At 34.9% G+C, this 18,287-nt stretch overlaps 3 protein-coding genes across 5 annotated transcripts; 2 read left to right on the forward strand and 1 right to left on the reverse strand.

Moving 5' to 3' along the window:
* Window positions 1-201: 201 nt before the first annotated feature.
* LOC108220973 (uncharacterized) lies at window positions 202-2,354 on the reverse strand. The gene is made up of 2 exons (XM_017394876.2): window positions 2,105-2,354; window positions 202-557 (listed from the first exon to the last, which is right to left on the reverse strand). Exons 1-2 carry the CDS (start codon window positions 2,253-2,255, stop codon window positions 289-291), a joined length of 420 nt encoding a protein of 139 aa, XP_017250365.1. The 5' UTR covers window positions 2,256-2,354; the 3' UTR covers window positions 202-288.
* A 3,897-nt stretch (window positions 2,355-6,251) lies between these two features.
* LOC108223629 (large ribosomal subunit protein uL4) lies at window positions 6,252-8,911 on the forward strand. The gene is made up of 2 exons (XM_017397972.2): window positions 6,252-7,424; window positions 8,572-8,911. The coding sequence occupies exons 1-2, from the start codon at window positions 6,318-6,320 to the stop codon at window positions 8,683-8,685; spliced, it is 1,221 nt and encodes a 406-aa protein (XP_017253461.1). The 5' UTR covers window positions 6,252-6,317; the 3' UTR covers window positions 8,686-8,911.
* A 5,029-nt stretch (window positions 8,912-13,940) lies between these two features.
* On the forward strand, window positions 13,941-17,068 carry LOC108221057 (AP2-like ethylene-responsive transcription factor TOE3). 3 transcript variants are annotated; one of them, XM_064078822.1, is made up of 10 exons: window positions 13,941-14,666; window positions 14,756-14,781; window positions 14,892-14,922; window positions 15,006-15,093; window positions 15,196-15,341; window positions 15,416-15,460; window positions 15,547-15,653; window positions 15,736-15,860; window positions 15,960-16,064; window positions 16,370-16,708. In XM_064078822.1, exons 1-10 carry the CDS (start codon window positions 14,266-14,268, stop codon window positions 16,466-16,468), a joined length of 1,173 nt encoding a protein of 390 aa, XP_063934892.1. In that variant the 5' UTR covers window positions 13,941-14,265; the 3' UTR covers window positions 16,469-16,708. The 3 variants fall into 3 exon arrangements, with proteins under 3 accessions (XP_063934892.1, XP_017250446.1, XP_017250447.1); XM_017394957.2 differs by having other exon boundaries at window positions 13,944-14,666; window positions 16,565-17,068; XM_017394958.2 differs by having other exon boundaries at window positions 13,946-14,666; window positions 16,568-17,068.
* The last annotated feature ends 1,219 nt before the right edge of the window (window positions 17,069-18,287 follow it).

An 18,287-nucleotide genomic window follows, 5' to 3' on the forward strand; every position in this document is an offset into this window, starting at 1 on the left:
TTCTTTTAAATAATTAACACACCCACTTCTTGTATTTGACATCCACAAGAAAAAGGAAGGAATGGTTAAACTACTATTTTTCATTACAAGTAAATTTATTGGTTTAAATAATTCTAGTGACGGAGAATTTCATATATTTGCAAAAGGATCATAAAGAATACGAAATTTGAATTTATATTTTCTTTCATGTTAGACATTGACTATACCTGAAACTTTGCATTATAACAAATTGAGAGATCTATAATACATATTTGCTTCATCGTAGCTTTTGCAAATATTTCAGTCAAGTCATTTCATTGGGGCAAGGATTGTATACAAAAGGAGGAGAGAAACAATAATAATTGCCAGCACTAAAGTGAACTTTGGGCTTGTCCACAGCATAAGGTTTGATCTCTCTGTTCTCTTGATAGGATCGACCTCCTCGGACAAGGGGTAGTTTGAACGTCGAGGGTTCCAAGTCACATACTTGTTTGGAGAAAACTGGGAGAAGATGCTCTTTTTTCCTTGCTTCTTGAAGCTTGACCAGGCTTTGTCCCAGTCTGTTGAGGACTTGTCACCTGAATTTGTGCATGAACTGAATTATTTAAAACATTTGGTCGACTTCTATGTACATAAAATGTGAGAAGTTCTGAGTAAATGGGTTTTAGATGCTAGAAGACTCCATGTTAGATGAAAACCTCTCTCGTCTCCTGAGGGTATTCAAAAAAATCAGAAAATCACATTTGCTACTATCCATTGTTGCCACTTGCCATCGTGCATTCACAAAGTATGCTTATTTCTTGGTGAGAAAACAAATTCTTTCTAGTTTCTAATCATCTGTAATGACAAGATGTCATATGTTAAAGCTATGCATCGGCGCTAACAAGTTCAAAGCAGAACTGTTAAGCCACAAAAATGTGAAACTTATACTTCTTGTAACATTACATGCCTCGTTCAAAGAGCAGTACTGTATTTGTATTTACTAGTGTAATGCCCTGTGTACATGACCAGGACTGATATTTTAAATTCTCTGGTGCAGAGTTATCATATTATGCCACTTTTAAAGCATTAATGAATTTCTGCAATCTACTCCATTACATACTGTCAACTCTGAAAAGCATATGCAAATCTATAGGTGTGAGAAAAAAAAAACCCAAAGGTCTTCAGCCGAAAAAAAAGGAACTTCCAAATTTTCAGCACAGGATTCATGTTGCCCCTATCTCACAATTTCATTCTTTTCATTTCGTTTTCTTATGAATACCCATTTATTCCCAACAGGGTTCACACCGATTGGTGTTTGGACAACAGGTCCAAATACTTCTCTTTTGCGCAATGAATTTAATTCTGTTTGAATTGCCCCTATCTCCTAAATTGTACACATTACTAGTACTAAATAGCTTTACAATGACGAATCGTATTAGAACAGGAAGAGTTCTGGTTCTATTTCATTAAACTATGGAAGGGCAAAAGCATGCTATAGAACTGCAAGTATAGATTCATTATTGACCTTGTATCTATAAAGAGTTCAAACCTCCTTTTATCTAAAAGAATCGTCGAATTCATACACAAACTTACGGAAACTGAGCAGTACTATATGCGTACCGGACACAATGACACAATAACCCACCACGGGTCGGTCCATAAGTGCTACTGTAACAAATTGGTATACATTAGTTGTTGACTGTTATTCTAATCGATGTGGATTGTGGGATGTTACAACAAGACTACAGATAATTTGACTGTTAAAAGTGATATAAAGTCTGGACAGCACCAAAAAGACATCAAACATTCACTATAGTATATGCATCATATTCCTAAAAACTTGAAGAGAATACAACTCTTTACATGATTAAGAAGGAAATGAGCAACAAGCTACAAGCCTACAATACTACACGTAATCTCTAACATGTCTGCAAAATTGGGGCAAAGCAAATTCAATAAGAAAATCAATGTTAAACTTAACCACTCTGATCCAAAAATTCATTTAATCCAAACATCTCTCTTCTCATCACAAATTCAAAATTTTACAATACCCAACTAAGCAAACAACGAGGAGAATCACATGACATAACATAACAAGGCAAATAGTGAAAGTCGTGTGTGATATTAGTTTATAGATGAGTACCATTGTTGTTGTTGTCACCGTTTTGAGGAGGAGGTGATTGCTGGGAGTTCCTTGTGGGAGAACAAGGGGGTGCTTGAGGTTTCTGGTATCTCCAGTTCCACCCCAGATTATGTGAAATCATTCCGGTCTGGAATCGTAGCTGAATATCCATTTTTGTCTTCTCCTCTTTCTGCTCCCAACTCCAGTTGCAACTGCAGCCACCAGTTCTTTATTTCTTCTGCTCCTTTCTTTCTTGGTAAATTAGAGGTACGAGTACGGAAGAATGACCGATAAATATACTACCTTAAAAATCTAGTGCTAGTGAATATTTGAAATTATATTTCAAGAAAATTTAAGGAAAAAATTCAAAACATTGTTTTGTTAAAAAAGACATGCACAAGTATTTGATACAACTTTTTTGAAGAGACGGATATATAAATTTATTTAATTCAATAATGTCGGTTATATTTTGTTGAAATTTTATGTGTAAATATATCACATCATTATTCTAATGATAAAATAGCATATTAAATCTATATATATTTGAAGTAAATTAATCGTTACAATAATCGAAACACAATATCCTATGGATAAAACGTTATTTTTGAATCATTTTAATTAAAATTATTATAAATATTATATATTACATAGAGTCCGTTTGGCTGAATTTAAGACTTATGATTTAATGTGATTTATGACTTAACGTAGCTTATTTGATAAGCTGAGAATTAAAAATGTCTGTTTGAATAAATTTTGACTTTTTTTTTGAAAAAAGAAAATAATTCAATAATGAAAAGTCATACGGCATCTACAGATATAATCGAAATTGAACAAACTGTTAGGTCCCGATACGATTGTAGAAGGGGGGGTTGAATACAATCGTCACAAAAATTCGCGAGGAATAAATCTGATTTGGATAAAACAGGATAATCAGATTTTAATTAATTAAATAAACAAGGTTCAAGTAAAAAGTTATTTAAACTTGAAAGTCGTTATTAAATTAATATGGTTCAGTTTTAAAGTCCACTAGTTCGTAGAATAAATTTGACAGGAAGTATTCTAACTTTAGCGGTTTAAAACAACCGAATGATCAAAGTACTAAAAACTGTGGATTTAACGAATAGCAAGTTACAAACAACTTGAAAGTTTACAATGCTTGAACATTTTGAAATGAAGAAAGTGAAGGCCTATTTATAGGCAAGCACTTTGAACTAGTATGACATTGCTAGGAATGACATTCTAGCCAGATATGACATTCCAAAGCTTAGGTATGACTTATACAAGGAAAGGTATGATATTATAAGACAAAGCCATGCTGAAACAAGGGAAGGAATGACATTCTTTGATAACGTCATGCTGAGAGTGGAAGGTATGACATTATTGAGCTTGGCCTCCAAGTTAAGCATGACATGACATTCCCTGGAAATGTCATGAAGAAACACATGGTATGACATATGGAAAAGTCATGCAGAGGCACATGGTATGACATTCTCTAAGAATGTCATGCCCACGGTTAATTCGGCAGTACGCTTGCTGCTTCAGTAATACGAAAGTTCATAAACTTTCGTCCTTTAGCCAGCTCCTTAGAAATGCTTTTAGTCCCGCACAGCTTATAATTTTTAATTAATAAATATTTAATTTAATCCAGAAATTATATAAATAAATATCTAATATTATCAGACATTTATAAATATAATTTTCTAATTAATTAAAATATTTATTAATTTAAATAAATCCTTACGGTCCAAGCTGCGGTCTCTAGAGGGTCGGGAACCGGACTCCTTTTGCCTTGCAAATAATAAATCAATTACATCCGGGGTTCCAGCTTTAAGATTATATCACTTTCCATTGTGTTGGTGATAATTCTTTTCCCTCATAGTCAGACAGGACTAAGATTCGGTCTCCTGTGGGTCTAGAACCGGATCCTTTTTGCTTTGAAAATTATAAATCAATTCCAACCGGGTTTCCAGCATTAAGAATATATCACACTCCATTGCGTTGGTGATAATTCTTTTTCCCATAGCTAGACAGGTCTGAGAGGCGGTCTCTTTGTCCTTCCTTTTAGCCTTCTTTCTTTTGCTTTCTTTTTGTAAATTATTTCTAAATCAATTAACTTATTAATAAACTTAATTATCAAATTAATTCAAATTGAATTAATTTAACAACTAAATAAATTAATAGAGATTAATTAACAAAGAATTAATTAAAAAGTGTATATTCCAGAAAGCAAATGTCTTGAGCCTTCGTCTTGATCATCACTCGGCTTGAACGACCACCTTCCTTTGATGTTAAATATTCAATATAAATAGCTGACACACAAATATACTGTCTGGTTCATTTGTGCCTAACTAAATTGAATATTCTCCATCAATTAAACATTTGAGCTGTGGTCGGGTCTTCGAATCTTCGTCTTCTAGTTCAACTTCATTTCAGTACATATATGGAATCTCTAATGAAATAAATACTTGAATCTTCGTACCTTCTGAACTCCTTGAACTGCTACAAAATTTATTTAGCATCGAGGCTTGATCATATGAAATGAACTTCTTCCAGTGTCTTGTAGCGGATATCTTGGAATTCTTCTGACATTCTGATTCTTGTATCCACTTTACTTTCTTGATCTGATTCCAGCTAAACTATCTACTATCATAAATTATCAGAGACTAATCCAGGTTGAGTTACAAGTTGAGTTACAAGTTGTCAGGTCATCAAACACAAGTTGAGTTATCACCGGTTGTACAAATAGGCTTAGACATGTACCTTGCAATAAGGCCTTTTGAGCAATCGACCATAAATGTATCACCATACAAACCTTTATCACTGAATCAACACCATGAAAATCCTGCAGATCTATAATCCCGGACATGATGAACACACAAAATCCAAACAAAAACCAAACTCTCACAGGGAGAGACCAAACAAACCCAAATAAATTGGGAACTTATTGAAGAAAACAAGAGATTAATTAATAATAATAGTAATATAAGAAGGCAAGATTGGGGCTTTCCACCGGTGAAAGCCGATGGAAGCCCCTCGGATGGCAGAGGCGGCTTTAGGGTTTTGAAGAGAGAAGTCAAAGAGTAGTAATCTAAAATTTAAATATATGAATAGATTTTGACTTATTAATGACTTATGAATTATTAAAAATATAATAATAAAAATAAAAGTAATTTATGATTTGGGAGTAATTTTTATGAAAAAAGTTCAAAAAAAAAAGTGTCACCGAACAAAGTACCTCAAACTAACTTCCGACTTTAAGTCGACTTCTAATTCATTTCTGATTTTAAGTCGACTTTTAACTTATTACACAAACTGACATTTTTTCAACTTAAAACCTGAGATACTTAAAGCCCGGGTTTTAAGTCAAGACATGCTCATAATCAACTTTCTATAATATAACTAACCTTATTCAAAATACTTTTATATTACTGAGGCCATTTCCAGCAGTTGTGATCCAAAAATCCAAATTTAGATCACCAACTGATCCAATTTCTGATCCAAATTTCTGACCAACTCCAGCAGCGTGATCCAAATTCTGATCCAAATTATTTTTCTATATTATATTACATAAATTTTATATCAAACTATATAATTTTAAATTTAATTTTTAATTATTATTAACAACTTATATTATATCTAATTAATTTATATTTATCATTCTGTTTTCCAGTCATTTCCCGGTATTGCATTTTATTTTAATTTCAATAAAATTTGCTTCCTATTATTCGAAATTTTTACTAAAACATTAGTTTTACCAATTATTGATTCTAAACTATTATTAATTAAATATTAATAATCAAAAATTAAATTTAAATCCGATAAACGAAATATATAAAAATAACAAAATCATTATTTTATAATAAAGTAGGTGATCCAAATTTGGATCAGTGAACAGTGGTGATCCAAATTTGGATCAGTGAACTGATCCACTGATCCAAATTTGGATCACTTTTTGAATTTGTGTAATCTGCTCCAAATTTGGATATTTGGATGGTTTGCCCCCAACGCCACCTCGTAATTATATTTTGTTTCGAATACTTTTATTACAATGATCAAAAGTAGCACAGAATAAAAAGTCTGGCCCACTTGGCCTAAAACCACAAAGCCCACAACACAAAACAAAAACGGCCCAGGAAAAAAACAATGGGCACTATATAACGCCATAACCTAACAAAATGCAGAGTCGCTGTACCCAAAACCCTAGCCCCACATCTTCTCTCCCGAGCTCACAACAATGGCCGCTTCATCACGCCCTCTGGTCTCCATCCAAACCCTAGAGTCCGACATGGCCACCGACTCATCCACCACCTCTCTCCCCTTGCCCGACGTCATGAAATCCTCCATCCGACCCGACTTGGTCTCCTTCATCCACTCCGAAATGTCCAACAACTCCCGCCAGCCCTACGCCGTCTCCCGAAAGGCCGGCCACCAGACCTCCGCCGAGTCCTGGGGGACCGGTCGGGCCGTTTCGCGTATCCCTCGTGTTCCTGGTGGCGGGACCCACCGCGCGGGGCAGGGTGCTTTTGGAAACATGTGTCGGGGCGGGCGGATGTTTGCCCCGACCCGAATCTGGAGGAAGTGGCATAGCAGGATTAATATTAATCAGAAGAGGTTTGCTGTGGCGTCGGCGATTGCTGCTAGTTCTGTTCCGGCTTTGGTGATGGCTCGTGGGCATAGAATTGATACGGTTCCAGAGCTTCCGCTTGTGGTTTCGGACTCTGTGGAGGGGGTGGAGAAGACGTCGAATGCGATCAAGGTGTTGAAGGAGGTTGGGGCGTATCAGGATGCTGAGAAGGCGAAGGATAGTATGGGAATTAGGCCTGGAAAGGGGAAAATGAGGAACAGGAGGTACATTTCGAGGAAAGGACCTTTGATCGTTTACGGGACTGAAGGAGCTAAGCTGGTGAAGTCGTTTAGGAACATTCCTGGTGTCGAGATTGCTAATGTGGAGCGTTTGAATCTTTTGAAACTTGCACCTGGTGGTCATTTGGGGAGGTTTGTGATATGGACTAAGAGTGCTTTTGAGAAATTGGATTCGATCTACGGGAGCTTTGATAAGCCTTCTGAGAAGAAGAGTGGATATGTTTTGCCTAGGTCTAAGATGGTCAATGCTGATTTGGCTAGGATTATCAATTCTGATGAGATTCAGAGTGTGGTGAGGCCAATTAAGAAGGAGATTAAGAGGCCTCCTTTGAAGAAGAATCCATTGAAGAATTTGAATACTATGTTGAGGTTGAACCCATATGCTAAGACTGCTAGGAGGATGTCGCTTTTGGCTGAGGCACAGCGTGTTAAGTCTAAGAAGGAGAAGCTTGATCAGAAGAGGAAGCCGCTGTCTAAGGTATATATCTAAATTTTGTGATGATGCCCTTGGTAAATGATTAATGGATTAATTGTGCATTTTTAAATTTTAAATATGCATATGCACCCAATGTTTGGTTTTCAACTGTGTATATGGTACTGTGTAAATTTCTTGAATGATTCCCTTGTATTTGCATATATAAATTATTGTGTTGCTATACCAGTAAGTTTCTTTAATGGTGATCACAGTATAAGATCCATGGAGAGAATAAATGGAAAGCGCAAACAGTTAATCATCACAATTAAAAGAGTATAAAGTTGTGATTGATGAAAAGTTCGTGTGTTCTTAATGTACTGGTTTAATGATTAGTACAAGGTATATAATACAAGTTCAGGTACTATAATGCTACCCTAGGAGAGATATCTGCAGAAGATTCATTCTAAACATTTTGGGATATTTTTAGCATAACCCTATATATTCAAACATTCAAATTGCAGGCAAAAGACATTTACAAGGTTTTTGTTGTACTTGTTTTTTTTAATAATCTGTACTAGTTACTAATGATGTCAAATATTAGATCAAACCTTACATGTAGCATTGGAATGAATCTTCAGTGATAAGATATTGTGAATTATATATGACTTGGAACAGTTGAACAATTGAATGTGTGCTTTGTTTATAAACACCTGAAGGTTCCAGTTTGTAATTATACATTTGAGCTTTATTTTACTTAAAAATGTATGGAGTATATGCGTGATTAACATAACCACGTCCACGTCTTAGAGAAGAGAAGAATGTAGTGCTGTTTTTAATCTGTAGCATTTATCTGTAGCCAAGAGCTTTCTTATTTTGGTGAGATATTCTCTTGTTGCAGTTAGCAAGCTTATTCTGTCATTTATCTGTAGCCAAGAGCTTTCTTATTTTGGTGAGATATTCTGTTGTTGCAGTTATAAATGACAGAATAAGCTTGCAAAAGTGTTTGCTACAATTTATCCTGTCTTCTGTGATACTGTATTTAGTTTTGTCCAATACAAAGTGTATGGTGATATGTTGCATTTTGCAGTTTCATTGACCCCTCTTTTTGTTTGCCGCCAATAGTTTCAGGTTTCCCTCGCCAGTTTGCTGCATATATGTATGCATGTCTATAACAAATTGATTGATGTTTTGTTCCCTTGCTCTTTTGCAGGAGGAAGCTACAAAGATTAAGGCTGCTGGTAAGGGTTGGTACAAGACTATGATATCTGATAGTGACTACACTGAATTTGATAACTTCGGCAAGTGGCTCGGTGTTTCACAGTGATTGTGTAACATTGTGAACCAGTTTAGCTTGTCATTTTCTCTGTGTTAGGATTATATTTCTATGCTTTTCTAAAGACATGAAAGAGATTTTGTGGGATGAGAAGATTTCGGCATTACTTTTGCTGTTCTTTGCCTTGCTTCTGTATTCTGGTGTTTATGTGATTTTATTTGTTTAAGAGATTTTGGTCTGAACATGCTATATAATCAAGTGAAGTTGGTCTCTCTGACTTGATATTTGCTGAAGTACTTTCCATTTGAAGAGTGAGCCTATGCGGTATCAGAATATTACTAATTATATTTTACTTGCATGCCACAATTGTGAAACTCGTATGAGGGCAAATAGCTTGTCAAAATGTGCAGCAAACTGGCATTCAAGAGTTATTACATGGGGCGTGGTTTCGTTAAATGAATCCAACGTTGTCATAAATTATGAACGTAATTTTTATTTTATTTTTTAAGCTTAATATGCATATACTAAATTTTTCCCAGTTGTCGCTCCAAAACTATGTCAAGTTGAGCGACATCTCTCATGCTTATCTCTTTCCCTCTCCCGTTCTCTCTTTATTCTTGCTGTTTATCTACCCTTCTTGTACAATTACAACCATTCTGTTTCAACAGTCATCTTCATCCTGAAACCCTAATTTAACACCCTAACTCTAAGTCTCTAACCTCAAAATATTCATTAAATCCCCAACTACTTCGATATGGCTTCGATTACCAAGTCTTTGATATTTATTATTGTTCATCTTATATCATATATGTAAAATAGTACGTTTTCACTTTCCCTTTTTCTAACGTATCGGCCAACGTATCTTTCATAAGCTCCATATGTATGCTAAAGAACAGTAGTCTATACAAGGATGATCCAACGGTCTGGATAATAACAAAATTCTAATATATAACACTTTTTAAGAACAATTCTGGCCGCCGGATATTCATCGAACGCCAAGAAATTGTAGGTAACAACTCCCTAGAATATGTATGGCAGGACCTAGACCCCTATTCTTTTGGTGTTAATCTCGAGTATGGTTCTGTTTGGTTTAACAGGCTGGTTGATGATGTTTTTGTTTGGTTTTGATGTGCATCATATATTCATATGTAATTATGGTATACTGCCACTGAATTGAAATGGCCTTTTAAGGCTTTGCGATGGAGTGAGACTCTTGATTAAGTAGACAAAATTGGTTTCTTTGTGGCGGAACGTGACCCAGATATTAATAATATGTTAGAGATATTTGTAATTGAGATCTGATGATGGTTTATCGGCTATAGAAAGCTGGGAGGAGATGAAAATTGCAGGTGGCAAACAAAATTTGCACTCACGGTGGGAGCTGATGCTGGAATACAGTAGTCGTTGGCAGGCACCACAGGAAACAAGCCGTCTCCATTACCAGAAGCTTTACACTGTGTTACTATTCACTGTGCCAACAATGTCTTGAAATCCCTGAATATTATTATAGAATTCTTTTATATAAAAAGGAATATAATTACATTAAAATTAAATTATAAATATAAAATTTTAAATTATTTAGAGCAAGTCCAACCGCTGCCCTATTTAATGTCCAACAGTGTCCTAGTGATGCCTTAGAGAATCTCCAAGAGACTCTTAAATGAACTCTTAAATTGAAATTTGAGGAGGGAGAAAGAAATTTTTGCTCCTCTTGTTTCTCTTTCCTCTTTCCTCAAAGTTAAGAGCCACTACAAAGCTCTTAACTTACTTTTTACAATAAAATATCCATTTCCTCCAATTACATTTGAGTTTGTGTCATATACAAGAATAGAATATTAATTTAAGAGCAAGTATAAGGAATATTGTTGGAGTTGAGACTCTTAAATTTGTATTAAGTTGGTGGGAGTCTAATATTTTATATTATATTTAGAGCATCTCCAATGGTGCTCCTAAATCATTCCTTAAACAATGATATAAAATGTGGCTCCTAATGAGTTAGTACATTGAATAACGTGTGAGCTCCAATACTACTTTTTATAGTTGCTCTTAATTCATATTTTATTATTATTTAGGAGAAAAGTTGGAGAGAGAAGTGAATAGAAATAGAAGGAAGTGAGTATTTTATTCAAAGAAAATAAGTTAGGAGCACCTAGATGCTCTTTAAAAGAAAGGAGAGAGAGGAAGCTCTTAAATTTTTAAGGAGCTATTAGGAGCCCATTGGAGCTCTAATTTTTCATATCCTCCTAAATTTTAGAGTTAAGAGTTTGTTTGAGGAGCCCATTGGAGTTGCTTTTAAGAGTGGGCTAGGAGACTATTGGAGATGCTCTTAAAACACTAGGATATCTAACAAGTGTCTTCTTAACGAGACATCGCTATGCATGACCTAAACTAGGTCAATCAATAAAAAACTAGTTTCCTTTTATCTCTCTCCTTCCTACTTTTCATTTCCCTCCAATTATGATTTAAAAATATTACTATTTTAATAATGGGTTTTATATCAAACTGCCCACCCAATTCGTCAAAAAATCTCACCTGACCCACTCAAAAAATTTCGGACTCATGTAAGCCACTATAAACAAAATATATATCATCACTATTCATAGCTCTTTACTTAAACATTTATAAAAAATCAACCGTTTGTTTTTTTTACTGCAAAACCACTTCGAGTGCTTTGATAACAGTCCCTAGTATTTATCAATATAAGAGCATCTCCAACCATACAAAACCTTTAGCAAAAAGATGAGTTGTCATTCCAAATATAAAAGTTTTAGCCAAGCTGTTGAAAAAATCACACTCCAACCACATGAATCTGTTGTCTATAATTTTAGCCAACCTTCTATGGTTGGCTATATTTGTCGAACCTCTACAGGCCTGTAAGAAAATCTGTAAAAAGATTGCACATCATTTATTACCATATTAACTAATATATTCTATTTTAACAATTTAAAATATTAATAACATACTATTTTTAAATTATAGCCAATCACTATAGCCAATACCATTGAAGCAAAATATCTTACAGGTTCAGCAAATTTTACATAATGTCTTACAGGTCTAATTTAGCCAACAATTATAGCCAACGCCGTTGGAGATGCTCTAATTTGGGAATTCCCAAAGCAACATAGCTAGGATGATCATATAACTATATCTATAACTATATATTTTATTTAACTACATGGCTATGTTGCTTTAGAAATTCCCAAATTATTTTTATAAATACCAGGAACTATTATGAAAGTACTCGAATTGGTTTTGTAGTAAAAAAATAAACGGTTAATTTTTTATAAATAATTAAGTAAAAAGGTATGAATAATGAAGTGGGTAAAATGATATATATTTGGTTTATAGTGGCTTAAATGAGTCCGAAATTTTTTGGGTGGGTCAAGTGAGATTTTTTGACGAAATTGGTGGCCAGTTTGATATAAAACCCTTTTAATAATAAGGCTTGTAGATAAAGCTTTTTGTTGGAGTGAAGGTGTAAGAGCATCTCCAGTAGTGTCCTAAGTAGGTTCCTTAAATATATAATAAACAATTCAAATTCTAAAAAATAGAGATCCTATATTGATTGAAAACTCCAACAGTAATCCCTATTTGTGATCCTTATTATGATTATAGTATTTAATTCAAATTCTTTTAACAAAAAGATGATAAGGAAAATATGGGAAAGAGTGTCCAAAAAGTGAGAGTGGAATATTCCATCATTAAAAAACAAACGAGGAATGAGTTAGGGATTACCTGTTTATAAGGAATGAAAAGTGGATCCTAAAATTTAAGGAATGAGTATGGACTCTGATGGAGTGAATTTTTGTCCATATTCTTCAAAATTTTAGTTTAAGAAATCAAATAGCTAATCTGCCGGAGATACTCTAAAAGTGATGTCCTACACTACTAGAACATCATATTTTATTATTTATATAAGGCACCTACTAAGACATTCTTGGACTTGCTATTATCGCCCGTGCTCGTGCTCGGTAGAGTTAAAGGGCACTAACTAAAAATCCAAATACACATATTGTTATTAGAAACTCCGGATACACAAATTGCCCGCAACTGAAATGACCTTACATATATTGCATTTTAGTCGAAGACTCGAAGTAATGCGTGAACAGAACATCAACTCAAACGGGGTTTGAACTTTGAAGTTTGATTAATTAAGAAAAAGTAAAACGAAAAAACAAGTGTGAATGAGAGCTGCCTATCTACTCTATTTGTAGTATCTTTCTAACCGGCGGGAGTGACGGGACAGCCGATAGAAACGTTTATTATAACAACCGAGTCAGTGTCTCGTCTATTCCTACTTTCCTCCACCTCCACTACTAGTAATAAACAATTACTGATTCACTGTAATTTTACCCCCTTACGTTTTTATACACTTCTACGTTCTACCTCTCTCCGAGAGGATATCATATAATATTATGATATAACTCAATTATGATGCAAGATATATGACATATCGTTATATAAAAATGATAAATTATCTTGTCTTTTATCGTTTACATTTTATATACGTAGTGTTTACGTTTTTCATCTGACTACGATAAACATCACAGATAAATTTACTGAAAAGATGATATCTTTCTCTCTTTTTTCTTCAAAATTTATAATCGTTTAACTGAAATTATTCTCAACTCGCAACTCAATTACGATTGTTCACCGACACGAAATAGTATAAGGATTAAACTTTTTCCGTTTCGATTACTTTGTTATATTTATATATTTAGTTCTTATTGTACTATTATTGTATTATTGTTAGATTGATATTTGTAGATCACTATATAAAAAAATAAAAAGATATATCTTGTCTTTCACATTTTATATATGTAACGTACGTTTACGTTTTTCATCTGACTACGATAAACATTACATATAACACACTGAAAAACGACACGTTTTTTCTTCTATTTTGTGAAAATTATGTCATCAACTCATTTATGATACAAGATATATAATATATAGTGTGATTGAGATTCGTAGCTCAGAAAGATGATAAATTATCTTGACTCTTATCTTTTACGTTTTATATATGTAACGTTTACGTTTTTCATCCGGCTACGAAAGACAGTACAGATAACCTTCAAAAAAGCTGAAAGATGACATCTCCCAATCCTTTTTTAACAAATTTATATCATAACTCATTTACCGATCAAGATAAAAAAGAAATAAGTATGAAAATGTAACTTAATTACTAGAACATTCTAATAGCATTTAAATTAAATGTTAAAGAAATTAATAAAATGATAGACATTCACATTACTTAAAAAAAATCGAACTCTAATTTAAATCCGAAAAAAATCGACCCATCTCGAAAACTGAAACTCGTTCGGTTAACACTAACTCCAGACAAATTACCCCTTCGTTTCCTCCGGCAGAGACACACCAAGACAAGACATGTTTCTCTCTTTTATATAATCCTAGGTACAACAACATCTGATATCTCCACAACCGGCCTCAACAATATCTTCATATTCTCTTCAACCTTGTAACCCTGCCGAAACATCTCCCCCTTCATATTCCTCCTCCGTTTCACCTCCATATACAAACAAAACACACCTATAACAACATTTCACTTCCATTCATTCACCACATATATATAGCAGTAGGTTTACAAAACTATATGCAGAGGAAGTGATCATGCTGGACTTAAATCTCACTTATTCACCTTCGAATACGCAAGATAGTGACAAGCTTCCTCTCAAAAGGTCCGATGAGTCCGGAACCTCAAACTCATCTGTTGTCAATGTTGAGACCTCCAGCAATGAAGATTTTTTCTCGAATCAAAACAGATTTGTGACTTATAAGTTTGATATATTGAAAGCGAGTGATCAGCGTGGTACGTTTGAGGAGAGGTGTGAACATCGAGAAGGCACGATGCAGTTCTTTCCGAGGATAGCGGAAGAGAGATCAGTGGTGGTGAAGCAGCAAGAGGCGCAGCCAGTTAAGAAGGCTAGTAGAAGAGGACCGAGACCAAAGAGTTCACAGTACCGCGGTGTTACTTTTTATCGCAGAACAGGACGATGGGAATCACATATTTGGTAATTAAGTTACTTATAAGTGTTTTGTGATATGTGTTTGTTGATTTAAGTACTTAATTTTATACTGCATCTTTTTATGTGATTTGCAGGGATTGCGGAAAACAAGTTTATTTAGGTGAGAAGATAGATTGTAATAAGGAGTTCTGATTGTTATACACGCTTATTTTTCGATTGAATTATATTGATTTTGTTGTCTATTGATATGTGTCTGTGCTTTGGTTGAAGGGGGATTTGATACTGCACATGCTGCAGCTAGGTAATAACTCAACTAGCAGAAGCTATTTAGATCGTTGAGTTAAATTAGTATCTCTGGAATCTGATAGTGGTTTGTAATTTTAGGGCATATGATCGAGCTGCCATTAAGTTCCGCGGGACTGGTGCTGATATCAATTTTGTTGCCAGTGATTATGAAGAGGATCTTATTCAGGTTGGGTGATCTTGGTAAATTTTGACTGTCATTTGAATTTGAGAGAGTTGATATTAGAAGGAACTTGAGTGTGTTAATGTTTGTGATATTGGCATCATGTAGATGAAGAACTTGACAAAGGAAGAATTTGTGCATATACTACGACGACATAGCTCAGGGTTCTCCAGGGGAACTTCAAAGTACCGCGGAGTAACCCTACACAAGTGTGGCCGATGGGAGGCTCGAATGGGACAGTTTCTTGGCAAGAAGTGAGATTTAATTATAGCCTGTCAAATTATATTTCTGCTTAAAGTAGTTAGTAATCAAATGCTATTTTCTTCAGGTATATCTATCTGGGGTTGTTTGACAATGAGATTCAAGCTGCTAGGTTCGTAGTATCATAAGTTTACTAGCAGTGTTCATTCATTTATATGGCTTTAGTTTCACTCAAAGCGACTGTTTCTATGATAACAGGGCTTATGATATAGCCGCTTTAAAATGCAATGGCAGGGAAGCAGTCACTAATTTTGATCCAAGCACATACTCTGAAGAGTTGTTAAGTTGTGAAAGTGACACTGGAGGTACCATATTCAGCAATTGAACTTAACTATCTTTTGTTAAGAGAAATTCATGTTGAGATTTTCCCTTGATTCTCTTTCTCAGACAGCAGCCGCAATCTGGATTTAAACTTAGGTTATTTTGGGGATGTCCGTATTGGAAACAGAAATGTTGAGGTTCATGATTTCCCAGTTTACTCGAGTGACATCCCTGAGGCGAGAAAAAATATGGTACTCGTCATCTCACTATTTGAATTTTGAATTACTCGATTTTCATTGTCATTCTATGTTTACACCTAGATGTATTGTTGTTCTCTTTTTCTCCAACAGAATGATAGATCTGCTTCTGAAAAAATCGGAACTCAGTTGCCTGTTATGTCTCAGCATCCTTCTCCATGGAGTGGTGTTAATTCAAGTTCCTATACCTCGTATGAGGTACTGATTTATTATATACTTATTATGTCTTTTTTTTTTTTTTTTTGGTTTCGAAAAGATATACTTATTAAGTCTTGTTCTGGTTTGATAATAGTATGTCTATATGTCATATTTGATCGTCTTTACTCCTCAGTTGATGTTTCTTCGTGGTCATAGATTACCATAGTCATAGGTTATTCCTGTTGAAAACTACCAGTTCATCAACCATTGATTAGTAACAAGAAATTACTATACCGTAATTTGTTTTTATTCACATAGTTCCCGTGTTGCTTATACTACCTTTCAACAAGGCTATTTTCTACCAGTTAGTGAGGAGAGTTACATTGGAGGCATTTTTTCAAGTCTCTTGGCCAAACCTACCTAGAACGCGTCGATCTGTTGTTGATCAGACAGTTAAAATGTAAAGGTCATTCAGTTAGTTCCATTCATGAAAGGCTTAAAATTGTCTATTACAAACTTCAATGGCATCTTCTCTAAGCTAATATTCTTGTAAGTGCCAGCAGGACAAGGCAATAGAGAAAAGTATAGAAGTCAATTCCCAGCAAAAATTTGGATGGCATATCCAGGGACTATATGGTGGATCCACTCCAGTGCCACTCTTCTCTACTGCAGCATCATCAGGATTCGCTACTGCACCCACCACTGCTTCATCAGCTGCTGCATATCAATCTCATTCGACCGTCGCCTACCATCCCTTTGCAGTATCAGTGCCCAATGCTAATGACTCAACCCGTTACTACAATAGATCCTAAATTCCGTTACTACAAATGCTAAATTTTACAGGGTTGGTGAAAACAAACTAGTTGTAATAGATGATGTTTCTGTATCTACTAGACCTTTGCATTCTATCACTAGTCTATGTTATGCAATTTAAGTGTGCAACTCCCCAGTGCTAATGGTGGTTATAGTAGACTTGACCAGTAATGAGACCTTTTTTGCCTCTATTGAAATTTTATAGAATAGTGAGACATTGCATCTCTTAATTTGATCTTCTTCTGACATTATATTTTGCAACCCTAGGAAAACCTCGACATATTAATGAGTTCAATTTTTTTTGGGTTCCAACATAATAATATAATATATATAGTGTATTTCACTCATAAGTATAACATATCATAGAGTATTTCACTCGGAAGTAGGATCTGGGGTAAAAAAAAAAAGAAAATGCAGAAAACCTTAAGCTTGTCTTGAGATGTACTGTATATTAGTCATTGAAATAATGAAATTCTCTTTATCTGCGGGGTTCCATTCTTTTGAGGATTATAGTTAAAATCTGAATCCAACAATCAAATCCTGCCGCACAGATCAGAGAAAGTCCCATCAATACAGCTTGGAAGTGTACAATGTGATAGCACATTATTAAAAAATCATAGTACTGGTAATATCATAATTACCATGAAACATGGCAGGCTTCATACACTACTGAATGACACTTAGTGGGGATCTCCTTTTGCTACTTTGCTTTGTCCTTGGTATCTCCGCAATCCTCGGCCATGCTTCTATTTCATGACTATGTATGATGAGAAGCTCTGTATTATTACTGTGTGTGATACTGTTATGTACTGTGTGTAATTGTATAGACCGACAGACCGACATTTGTATATTGAACCAAGATCCTGGGCTGCATCAAATAACGTTAAACTTGAAAACAGATTGGACAGAAAAAAGTTGAATAAATTAAGGAGATGAAAGGACAAAAAGGAAATGTGCACAACAGTGATCCAGCAGTGAAATGGGTGAGGCCCTGATTATCACTATTACATGCAGGCCTAAGTGATAGATGTTGGATCACAGTCACAAGAGACATCATTTGCACTGTTCGTCAGCTGTAAAAGATGATGACAATCGACAGGTTTAAAAAAGCTAAGTAGCCACCCTTCAAGAATCAAATACCAGACACACGATGGGTGGCCTAACTTAAAAAAAAATTGACAATGGAGCCCTTTTGACCATACTAAAAAAAGTGACTTCTTGCTTAAAGTAAAGAAGTGGAAGAGATGTGAGAAGTAAGTAAGTTAATAAAGTGTTTGGAAAAAAAGCAGAAGTTGTGGCCTGTGCGAGAGAAGAAGCTGTGGCCTCTGAGAGAGAAACCAGCATTCTCAACTTCTTAGAAGTGATTCCACTTCTTACACAAATGAGTCAAGAAAAGCAGAAACTAGAGGCAGAAGTTGCTTCTGGTTCCTAAACAGACCCAATATGGTTCGAGTAAATTTAACGGGTGGT

This window comes from Daucus carota, chromosome 5 (assembly GCF_001625215.2).
Source record: "Daucus carota subsp. sativus chromosome 5, DH1 v3.0, whole genome shotgun sequence".
Lineage (NCBI taxonomy): Eukaryota > Viridiplantae > Streptophyta > Magnoliopsida > Apiales > Apiaceae > Daucus > Daucus carota.